Raw genomic sequence first — 12,615 nt, 5'->3', positions numbered from 1 at the left:
AGGCCTGCATGCATTACAATGATAATTCATATGATCTAAGTTGTAGTTGCTCTCTAGATATAAGAACATGATGTTGATACTTATTTGTATGTCTCCTACTCAATCAAAAGATATCTGACTCGATTTAGATCGGTCGAACAGAAGTGAGCCTTCGAATTAGTTTTACTTACTACGATTGCAGAATGAAAACAAATTGGCATAAAGAACAGTAATAGCTTGTCGTCATGTCACCGCGGACACGGACATTCGAGATTGGGGGCTCGCAGTTGGCATGATGGCTTGGCCCATCGACTTGTACTCATCGAAACCACTACAAGTCATGAGATGGAAGGTGAGAGTATCATCCTCAAACATTTATTTAGAAAGTAACCGAAAAAACCCTGAAGGCATCAAACCAAGTGGGAGAATTTTTTTTTAATGTGAAAAATGTATACATTCTGCATACCTTCTCTCAGTTTTGGTTCGAGGATAGTGATAGATAAATTCTAGGGCTAACCCCTATGGCAACAATCAACAGTCACGTTAGCATCGACATGAAGTCTCAGCATTGATATGGTGCATCGCATCAACATGATACTTCAAACTCGAGTGGGATGGCTGTTTGTCCCGCACTGTCCGAGGTTGTACTATCACGAACTTAACTGGTTTTGCCTAAGTCGTGCAGCACCCTTGTGTGTCCGTCCGTAAAGATCAGCCTCCACGAATCTCTCATGGTCCCTTAGGACCTACAAAAGAGAAAACATATTAGAGAAATTACCTCACTTGGGATCCATAAGTAATTATTTTAGGAATCACTTTATAACCAATGCAAATACAAACAAACGTCATAAGCTCTGAACGGTCACACAACAAAGGATCCAAAATGATCCACTATATACCAAAATCTCCCATAAGTATCCACATGATACATCCTTTATTTACAAATCAAAAATAACCATCAAACCTAACTAAAATATGGCTGTTAAGCCTCGACCGTCCCTCTACATGCTGTGCAAAGCATGAATAAACTAAAAGACATAGACATATATGAGCATTACATTAAACACTATATTTGTAATTTTGTCCGTGACATTCTCCCCCACTTATTCCTTTGATATCCTCGTCGAAGCCTTTGCCGACATTGCAACTCATCACTTTTACTGAATCTTTAATCTTCTGCTTCAACTATAATGTGCCTCCTGGCTCCCAACTGCTCTCCACCATTGTTGTTGAGTAGTTGAACTTTTGATCTACTATACTGCTTCAACTCGCTAATGACTCTGACTCTAGTGTGAGGTTGGTTGAGTTGTGTTGATCCTTGTTGGTTCATGCAGATTCTTCATATGAAGGAAAAGATTATCTTAACTATGCTTCAGTCTCTCAAATGCCTCATGTTGTTTGAACTAGGTGGATGCTTGTTGGAGCTTTAACGAGCAACACCTTATAAACTTTTAAAGTTTTTGGGTCCTTCCTCCAAAAAATTTGCTCATCAACTCTTCTTTCATTTAGTTGTCACTTCCAAGTAGGTTCATATCACTTCTGTTTTCGATTGACATTCTATTGGAAAATAAAGCAGATAATCTACTCTCAGTAGCATTGATCACTATTGGCGATGATTTAACAACTATTGTTTTCCATTTGGTTTCTTGGAAGAGTCTTTGAATATGTGCAAATCCCTTTTGTTGGATAGATAAGAAAATTGAGATACTTGGTTTCACACATTCTCTTAAAAGTTGAGAAGGCAAAGATTACTTAACTCCGCTTACCTCCTCGAGGGTTGTACTTCATGCATCGAGTTAGTTACTAGCTTTCACCTACTCTTTGCTTACACTTTTGAAATACTCGAAGTGTTTGCACTCCTTGGGTTGAGTTAGTTACTGTGATTCACTTTTTTAATGCCATCGAATTTTTAGAATACAGAAAGTTTTCACCCAAACTTGAGTAAGTTTTTAATAGTTTTGGTAGCCTATGGGATTATACCATCTTCTTTATCAACCCAGCCATCAACTCCATTGAGTAGCAAATGTACAATATTGCATATTACCTGCTTTGTCCTTGGTCGTGCACTCTTACATTAACCCGAAGTCTTCTACTTTTGGTTATCTTGATGAGAAGCTCATTGACACCAGCCTTATAAAGTTCTCTGGCCTTTGCCCTTCAGCCTTGTCTTGGTACTTAGATTTTACCTCTACATCCTCCACCTCCTCGGCCCCTTTCATGACCAAGCGCTCTCCCTCTAATGAGAGCAAGGGATCCATGACTTCATGGAAGTCTCATCTCTGCGGTATCGTGACACTACCATGCACATGGCCCTAATATCATTCACCTCACAACTGCATCTCTTATGCGAATATGGGCTCTGGAGAAATCTAACTCTCCAACCGCTCTGATCATACCTCTGCATGATCAAGTCCCTTCATGCGACTCATTAGTACTTGCATTCGAACTTTTCCATCGATGGTACATAGCCTCCATATACTGATGACGAAGGCTTTCATCCGATGCAAAATTTAATTCATGCACGGAAGACCCACCTTTGTAGTACAATGACTTTCACTCCTTAAATCTGTAGCCCTTCTTATTATCATATTGTTCACTGAAGTGGAGCTCTCAATAGCTCCCGATCATACCTCTATATGATATAGTCTCTCATGGGACTAGATTTATATGTATCGCATTGCCACAAACTATTCCACCATGATCTACTGAACCATGTTGTCTCCTGGTGACATCTCCATATCATTCTGATACTTATGGGATGAACTTGAATTGTGATCCTTCCTATGGCCTCTGCCAACATATCGCAAGGCCTTTTCCACCTTTGATTGTGTTCACTCCTTTAGCAATCGACCTTTGTCCACCCGCTCTCGGGTCACACTCAGATGAAGCACAGCTCTAGGACAGTCCGTCGCTTAGTAGCTCCCAAAGTCCACCGACTTTGTTGAAATTATTACTCCATTGTTTGTATCCTGGGCCTCTACCTCTACCAATACAATCTCCACTATGCACCTCTTCCTTCATGGCAACTTAAATGGCAGCACTATGGCATATTTTTTAAGAGTACCCGTCTTTGCGTCCTCTTGCCTCGTGCCAAGGCCTTTTGAACCAAACTTTGACTCCGTAAGTTGAGTCGTCATAGTACCTCTATCAAATATTTCTCCTAGATAAGGTGCATGTACTCAGAAGCTCCTTTCATCTTTGGCACCATGCTAGATGAATCTTCTCCATTAGAATAAATGACCCATGGAACGATATGATCATGCTCTTGCCTCTGCAAGAGTTCATGTCCTTGACCTCTGTCCAAGGAAAACTTTGTGCCACTTGATAGGATATAAAAAAAGAAATAAACTTTTGAATACGAACAAATACTAGTAGGTCGTAACATACTACGGAATTAAATGGAAATTATAATCAAATAGAATACCAAGATTTATATGGAAAATCCCTCCAATGTGAAGGGAAAAAATCACGGGATAAATCAGAGATAATCCATTATAAGAATAATGAATATATAAATCTCAAAATCTTTTTGCGTAAAACTCAAGCAACAATCGTAAAAGAATAAGTAGGATACAAGGATTCCGTCACTGTGCACAATATCCAAATTCTCTCTAAGTAATTACAGCAAGAATCTACTATAGATCTAATCTAACCTGAGATGAGAACACTACTTGGATGATTGAGAATCATCTCTCTGCATTGTCTTTTTCTTCTTCCCTTTCTTTCTCTTATTTTTTTGTCATTTTCTCCTCTTTTTTGAATCAAGTTGCTGCGAAAAATTTTTACCTCATTGCGATGGTTTTTTCTCCCCTATTTTCATAGCCACCACACCCTCTTTCTTAGATCTAGGGTTAGATTAAAGAGGAGATGGGCTATAGGCTATCAACCCAACACTTCTTCTTATGTTTCATTTTCTATGTCGGCTCCTTTATGTGGCTTGGGCACTTTGCCAAGTTACACTTAAGTTGCTCTGCTCCTCGATTTGCATTGAGTTGATGATGGTCCTCACGCCTACCATTCCATGGGTCAGCCCTCCATTGAGTCCGATCTCTATATCGACTCCAAGTGTGCCTTCATTTATGTTGTCTTGAATCGCTCTCTCACTTAATCTCGCAATATATTCCCCCAGTGCATTATCTCAATCGAGGTTATGCGATAACTCAACACAGCTCTCTCGATACACTGAGCTTTAAGAAATTATTTTGAGATACTCATCCTTAACATGTATGACCCGCTGCATATGATTTTCCTTTTGGAGATATAAGACTTATCTCTCCTAGATATCTGTCCCGTTGGAGCAACTTCTCTCTTCGCTGTTTTCTTTTTGAAAGTTTTGGAGACCACCATCCCCTCGGACTACTTCATCTTACTGAACAAACTGTGCATTATTTTGTCTCCCATAAATGCATTTGCTAGATTGTGACTCTACGTTAATACAACTCCTACTGCACCCCTCAAGGCTTAGCAACATGCTGAACTTATTGCATAATTCAACCTTCTATTCACATATCCTTCTCATGCTGAAGAAAAAGTTTCAATACTCCATAGCACCAAGTTTCAGTCGCCTTGGGATAGCCACGAACATTACATTATCTGCATACAAGCCCTTGCATTAGTACTGAATTCTTTGAGTTAGTAATTCTCCTCATCTCTATGAGATTTGCATAACTCTTTCAGTCGCTAAGCAACCCATTCCACCTTGCATGATCTCATCCTTTTCTAAGCGCCTCACTTGCCTTGAGCACCATCAAGTATGGTTGTTAACGTCAAGCCATAGCTCAAACTCATCCATTCCAACTTTTGTACGCTACGCATTCTTCTAAGCTTGCTTATCCTTGTAGTGCCTCTTGCATGAAGGGCTAGTCATTCCTCTGAATGTCAATCTCAGATGCCCGCTCCTTTGAGCGACTCATATTCCCTACATTTTCATGCTCATTTTCTCCCGAACGATCATGCGCGTTGGATACCCTCAACATAGCCCCGTTAGGTCCCCTACATTTGGATACCAAGTGTTTCTATTAGTGCTTGTCCCACTCTGATATCATCTGTCATGGACTTAGCTGGTTTTTCCTAAGTCGTGCAGCACTCTTGTGTGTCCGTCCACAAAGGTCAATCTCCCCAAAGCCTCCTATGGTTCCTTAGGATCTACAAAAGAGAAAATGAATTAGAGAAAATGCCTCACTCGGGATCCACAAGCAATCATTTCAGAAAACACTTTATAACCAATGCAAATTACAAACAGATTTTACAAGCTCTGAATGGTCGCACAACAAAGGATCCAAAATAGTCCACAAACCAAAATCTCCTACAAGTGTCCACATGACACAATCTTTATTTATAAGTCGAAAACAACCACTAAACCCAACTAAAATGGAGCTATTAAACCTTCGACCGTCCCTAACATATATGAGCATTACATTAACAACATGTTTATAGTTTTATCCGTGATAGTACGAGGTGGGACCACATAGCATAAAGCCGCTTCGAAAAAATTTGAAATGGCGTCGCACAGTGCTGATCCTATGCAGGTCGATTAATGCTTGCACAGTAGGTACAAGCCATCGCCCGAGGAGTCAGCCGCCATTTATCGATCATGTATAATCAACTCTCATTCGTAGGTATAAAAGTCAACCCCTTAATCGGTATCAGGGGAGGCACTTCGGACATTCGATCCCTTTATCCATATAATACTAATTTAAGTTTCAGAGGGGTCGAGTCAGGAAATCTCTCTCCCAACTTTGGCCTGTGTACAAGAGCCTAACGATGAAGAAGCAAGCCACTCACCACAAGAGAAGATCGCATTCGGGAGACAGGTGTCAAACCGACCCAATGCTCGCTTCTGCTACCCGAGTATCCATATTGGCAACCTTGCACATTCAGGACTGAACCAAGCCGTGCTGATATCTCGATCATGATGTAAGTGTTCATCAATAGATAGAATATGCTTGTATCCTGTATCTTACTTTTAATAAAAAGAATCTCACTAAGGGTCTAATCAATAAAACACTTTCGATGGCTAAGTTAAGATACTATCAAAAGTTTATAAATATGAGAGTATTACCCATTAGATGCATATGTCTAATAAGTGTTTGGATTTAATATGTTAATTTTTTACTAATAAAATATTAATGACCTTATCAATACCCATACATATGTCTAATAAGTGAATATTTTTCTAAAAAACCTAGGAGCGACCTACACTGAAGAGATTTGACCGATGAGAGTCATGATCGCCTTTCCCGATGTGATGTGCATGTTGAAGACAATGAACTTTGCGACTGAGTTGGATTTGCCCAGTCAGACTGCTGTGGATCAGAATGGTCAGGGATTGATTGGGATGAATCTATCATGATTTTTTTTTGGTTTGGTTGAGATCAATTCGGGTATTCTAAATTGGTCGGAAATATTGGCAATCTGTGGGAATTAGATGAAGGGGTTGTGCAAGCTTCATTCTGCAACAGCTTAAAGATTAGTGTTATGATGTGGAGTTTTAAGAGATAGCGGGAAAAAAATAATTAGCTGTTTCTCGAAACCTCAAGTTATTCCATGTGTTAGACATAAATCTTATTAGGATAAGATAAGATGTTAAATCATTATTAGTTCTATCTCCAGCACACAGTGACCCAATTATGATAAAGATTTAATATTTTCAATTCCATCACTGATGATTTGGTGTTAATATTGGCCCACCCCTCTATACAAATAAATTTATCTTACTTAAATTTAAATATTTGATAGATTATGATTAGAATTTGGATTAATGATTCTGGAAGTATAGTTATCAGGATTTATTCTTATAAATATATATTGAGTATTAAGTGTTTTATGAAAGATAGAGGTAAGATACTTTGAGTATTTATTCTTAAAAATATTAAAAAAAATTTCTTATTTATGTGAGAGAGTGTACTAAGGGTTTTTGGCTTGGGTTTGGGTTAACTCAAGCTAGAGTGATCCCTTGCACTAATTTTTCTCATATAGTGAAAATTTTAATTTTTTTTCCATAGAAATAAGTAGGGAGTTGTCAAAGAATGCTAAATCTTGTGTCGACTTTCTAAGTATATTTTTTATTATTAATCTTAGGCGATTTCTTTTTTACTATTAATCTTAGGAGCTTTCTTTTTTATAATATTTTTATTATTAATACTATTAATCGTAGTTATGGAGTTGTAGCGACTGGTGTACTAAGGGTTTCATGCCCCTACTAAATGAAAGATTGCATCAAGGGTTGTATCGTATGTAAATAAAAAGTAAAGATAACAAAGTGCTGAAAATAAATTATATGTATAGGGGATGATAAGTACATATAAGTTTCATTTGCAATGCAAAAAATAAATGATCATATTTATGACTTTTAGGATGTAGATAATTATAAGGGAAAAAAAATCCAATAGTCAGATGAATGTCTCTTTTCAGAGTCAAGTAATATCATTGACTTGATGCAGCTATATAAGATTCATTAGCAGGTTTGTTGGAATTTGGTGTTGGATCATGAACCAATTCAATTCATATAGATGTGAGTAATTCTTTAAGTCAATGGTTTAGTTTTGTATATAAGGCAAAAAGTGAAAAAATACTCACCAAGGTAGGAATTATTAGGGTTGAAAGTATTTTAGGAGTTCTAATTAGGTTTTAACTGCTTGGGAGGAGTTTTAATTAAATTCTAACTACTTGAGATGAGTTTTAATTAAATTTAAATTTTTTGATGGATGAGGATTATAATTTAAATTAGAGACTATGAATAATCATTAGAGAATTAGAATTTATTCCTATAAATATATACATATTTAATCTCAAGATTTTGATGTAAGAAAGAGAGACGATGCTTATAAGGGTTTTTCACTAATAAATCTAGAGGGTTGACAAAAATGTTTAATGGATTTAGGTGAGAGAGTGTGCTAAGTGATTTTAGACTTAAGTTTGGGTTAAATCAAGAGAAAATAATTTCTTGCGTTAATAGAGTTATCGAACCATAATATTACGTTAATTTTTTTATATATTTTTTTTAATTATTAAAATTATCATTTTCTTTTTGCTTAAAGTTTATTCTACATCCCGGCGACACTTTCAGAAGGACAATCTGTCCCTTCCATCACAGATCAAATTAAAGGGGATCGAAGGAGTGATGAGAGCGTGTTCCTGTTTCTTTCCTAGCTATTAAGATGACAACGAAGACTGATAACGACGAAGCAGGAGCACAGCTGAAACAAGAGGAGATGATGTGTTTCTCTGAAGCTGTCTTGGTGGTACCTCCATGCATTCATTTACTATCGTCCAACCATGCCACCATCTCCTTTAACCTAGTACGGACAGTGACATACAAACAACCATCTTGGTGGTACCTTCGTTCATTCATTTACTATTTTCCATCTCCTTTGACTTTGTTAATGTTGTCAGAGAAAATGGTGTTATTGCTTTCTATGTATTCTCCGAAGCATGTTACAGCTTCTGCACAACCACAGTGGTCCTTATAGGCTATTTATAATCATGGTGCTCGGAACTTGGTTTTCAAAAAGAGAGAGAGAGAGAGAGAGAGAGAGAGAGAGAGAGATGGGCAAGAGGATAGAAGGAATCCTTCACATGGTCGGAGGAGCTGGGGAAACCAGCTACGCCTCCAATTCTAAGTTTCAGGTAGTGTTGAACACCCCAACTGTTTGCATGAACTTAAACAACTTACACTTGCGTAGGCGTCAGCATATCTTTTCACTGGTTTGCTAACTGCGTCCCAGGAGAAGGTACTTCACATGGCGAAGCCAATACTGGAGGAGGCAATAGGAGGGGTTTACATGTCGCTGCTCCCCGAGAGGATGGCGGTGGTCGACTTAGGTTGTTCCTCGGGCCCTAACACTTTGGAGGTGGTCTCCGAGGTGCTCGACGTGATTGGCAAGCTACGGCGGAGCCTGGGACGCCAGGAGATGCCGGAGATCCTGTTCTTCTTGAATGACCTCCCGGGGAATGACTTCAATCACGTCTTCCGGTCTCTGGGAGATTACAAGAGGAAGGTCGAGGAGGAGAAGGGGAAGCTGCTGGTGCCATACTACGTCGTGGGAGTTCCAGGTTCCTTCTACGGCAGGCTTTTCCCTTGTCAAAGTGTCCACTTCTTCAACGCTTCCTGTTGTCTCAACTGGCTCTCTCAGGTTGCCTTCCTCTTAATAAATGACAATTGCTACACTATTATTATCTGAATTCTACTTGTTTTCTTTGTTTTTTTTCATTATTTACTTTCTTAAAGCGGCCATGATTGGTACGGTTAATTAACTACCAATAACTAAACAAATTCTCTGAAATGCTCGCTCACTTCATCAGCATGGTTAACCTCATAAAGAAAAGGAAGACTGCTTGAAACATCACACAAAACCTATGTTACTTTTGTTTGCTAAGGCAAACTTACTTTTAATTCTGAAAATATCAGGTTCCTGAAGGTGAACAGGGAGTTCCACTCAACAATAAGAACATCTATGTTGCAGAGACAAGCCCACTGGAAGTTGTTAAAGCATATCAAGACCAACACCAAAGAGACTTGTCAGGGTTCCTTAGGTGCCGTCATGCAGAACTAAGCTACGGAGCAAGAATGGTATTGTCATTTCTAGGAAGGAAAGGGAGTTATCCACCCTCGGGAGATGTGGGATACTTTTACGGCCTGTTAGCCGAAGCCCTGAGTGCTTTGGTATCACAGGTACCTTTCTCTTCTTCGTCTTCTTCTTCACGTACCAGTTCATATCCTTCCTAGTTCATGTTTATTGCATGGTTGGCCTTTATCTTACCGCAAAGTTGAATATGGTAAAACACAAAAAAGAAAATAAAAGAATTAAAAAGATCAAACCAAATGGTTTCATTTCAGGAGAGCTGTTTATGTTGGCCTTTTTACAAAAAAATTAGAAAGAAAAGAAAATAGTACAAGAAGCTAGAAGTACTTTTAATCTGTAGTATTTTCGATTGATCATAAAGTACCTAATTATATTGATTAAAATATATAGTATAAGTTTTTTAAAATAATAATAAAAAACATCAATGAGTTTCTTTGTTACCATTGTTTGAGTTCCTTTGACCCTCATTTAATTGATCATGACCTCAGCTATTTTGATCTCTCCCTTGAGATATGACTTATGAATTTTTTTTTTCTGTCGTTCTTCTAATCTATCTTCATTTCAAGAGCATGTTCTAAAGTTTCATCTGAAGATCTATTCACTTTTTGTTCATGAATTAAAAGAGAACCCACTAATTCATCAATAGATAATGTACTTTTATCCTTATCTTCTTCTATATCAGTAGAAATCATATCAAATTTTGAGATAAACTTCATATAACCTTTTCTACTACATATTGATCTTTTAGATTTTCACCATAATATCTCATTTGATTTAGATATTTTTTAGAAGAAATTAACAATAGATTTAGAATCTTTCATCATAAGAGTTTTGAATTTATGTCAAAGAATTTGAAACTTTAAAATTTTTACCTTGTTTGTGCCTCCAAATACACTTTTTAATATTTTTCAGGCTTCTAATGATGTTGATGTCATCATAATTCAGGAAAATAAGGAATTATCTATTATTTATTATAGCATGTAGAGGGCTTTTGCATCTTTCTATGTATTCTCATTCATATGATATTTTTGATTTTTAATAATATTAGAATCTTATATATCATACTTAACAAAATCATATTCTACCAAATTTCATAATCCTTATGAGATAAATAAAATTTTCATTTTAACAACCTAAAATTGATAATTATCATATTTGAAGATAGAGAGAAGTTGATTAGGAGCACCTACTCCTGTCATCTTTTTTTTTTGATATACCAACTTTCTCTTCTTTTTTAATCGATATATTTCTATTGATATTCTTTGAATCAGGCTATGATATCATATTGTTGACTTTCCTATAGAACTTCAGAAAAAGAATAGTAGAAGGAACTATAAGTAATTTCAATCTACGATATTTTGGATTGATCCAAGAGCACATATTTATATTGACTAAAAGATAAAATATAAATTTTTTAAAATAATAAAAAAATCTATCATACCTCAATAAATATTTTTATCCTAATCTATATATTTAAATCTAATTTTTTCTTTTATTTTATCTAATTCTAACTATTTAAATTAATCTTAACAGTTTAAATCCATCATCCTCCAATTAATTACAGATGATAGGATGTGAGGGAGGTGGAGAATCAAATATTTACATCATCACAAGTAGTAGTAGAACGGGGAAGAAAGAGGAAAATAAACAGCATTGCACCCTTCTTGCTCATAAAAATTTAGTGGACTTGGATCGATCTGGTCAGAAGCATGGCCATGTCATGCTCCAACAGAAACAAGAAAGAGAACATAGTTCAAGTGTAAAGAAATAAATAGTGAGCAAACACAATCCCAAAGAAATAAATTGGAGGGAATGCACTTTAACCTTTCATACCCTCTTGATGGTTTGGCGACATTATTGTCCAGGGAATCATAGAGGAGGACAAACTGGTGACCTTCAATTTGCCGTATTATGCACCTTCCATGGAAGAAGTAAAGGCAGTGATCCATAGGGAAGACCTGTTTGATTTAGAACAAGCACAGATCTTTGAGGCTAATTGGGACCCGTTTGATGACTCGGATGATGATTCCGCTGCATTCGACAGTATAGCAAGCGGAAAGAACGTCGCAGGATATGTGAGAGCAGCGTTTCAACCCTTGATTGAAGAGCATTTCGGGGATGCCATACTGGATGAGTTATTCTCTATATATGCAGCCAATGTCTCCAGGCATCTCCTTCAACAGAAAAGTAAGCACTACCTATTTGTCATTTCCTTGAAGAAGAAGAAGAAGGAGGAGGAGGAGGCTGACGGCGATGGTGCTGCGGCTTGGTGAACCTGCAATGCCATGGGAGCAACATTTGTCATTTAATTACTCTTTATCAGCATGTGTTCAACTCTTTCCAATAGACGTTATAATTGAGCTCATGTAAATCCATAATATTCTTCGTGAGATAGACTGCATTATTATTATCTGAAAATAAAATAAAATCGTGTGACTATCTTTAACAGTTCATTGGGTACTCATATTTCAGTTATTAAGAAACACATATTTTTCTCTTTCTTTTCTATCACAAAAATTAGTTTCTTATATCCTCATGTGTATATTCGTGTGTATATGATCACATTAAATGATACACAAATATGATCTAAGCTTTACTTGGATATAAAGAGAAATAAACTTTATATAGGAACAAATACTAGTAGGTCGTAACACGCAACAGAATTAAATAAAAATCACAATCAAATATGACATCAAGATTTACATGGAAAACCCCTCCAAAGTGAAGGGTAAGAACCACGGGACAAACTACAGATATCCACTATAAGAATAATAAATATACAAATCTCAATCTTTTGCCCAAAACCCTAGTAACAATCACAAGAGAATAACTGGGATAAATGATCACGTCACTGTGCACAATATCTAAATTCTCCCTAAGTAATCACAGCAAGAATATACTGTAGATCTGATCTAATATGAGATGATAACACTACTAGATGATTGATAACACTATTGTAGATCTAACATCTATATACTTCGACTTAGAATGAAAAGTTGTGTTCTTACACAAATGGATGACACTCTGGCTATCATAATGCACCGCATAGTTT

General features: G+C 36.9%; 1 protein-coding gene across 1 annotated transcript; it reads left to right on the top strand.

Annotated features, from left to right (window-relative positions):
* Positions 1–8,511: 8,511 nt before the first annotated feature.
* LOC103974464 (anthranilate O-methyltransferase 2-like) lies at positions 8,512–12,016 on the top strand. The gene is made up of 4 exons (XM_065158657.1): positions 8,512–8,607; positions 8,706–9,113; positions 9,389–9,652; positions 11,429–12,016. The coding sequence occupies exons 1-4, from the start codon at positions 8,527–8,529 to the stop codon at positions 11,834–11,836; spliced, it is 1,161 nt and encodes a 386-aa protein (XP_065014729.1). The 5' UTR covers positions 8,512–8,526; the 3' UTR covers positions 11,837–12,016.
* The last annotated feature ends 599 nt before the right edge of the window (positions 12,017–12,615 follow it).

This window comes from Musa acuminata, chromosome BXJ3-7 (genome assembly GCF_036884655.1).
Source record: "Musa acuminata AAA Group cultivar baxijiao chromosome BXJ3-7, Cavendish_Baxijiao_AAA, whole genome shotgun sequence".
Taxonomy (NCBI): Eukaryota; Viridiplantae; Streptophyta; class Magnoliopsida; order Zingiberales; family Musaceae; genus Musa; species Musa acuminata.
This window is presented reverse-complemented; position numbering and strand designations above follow the sequence as displayed.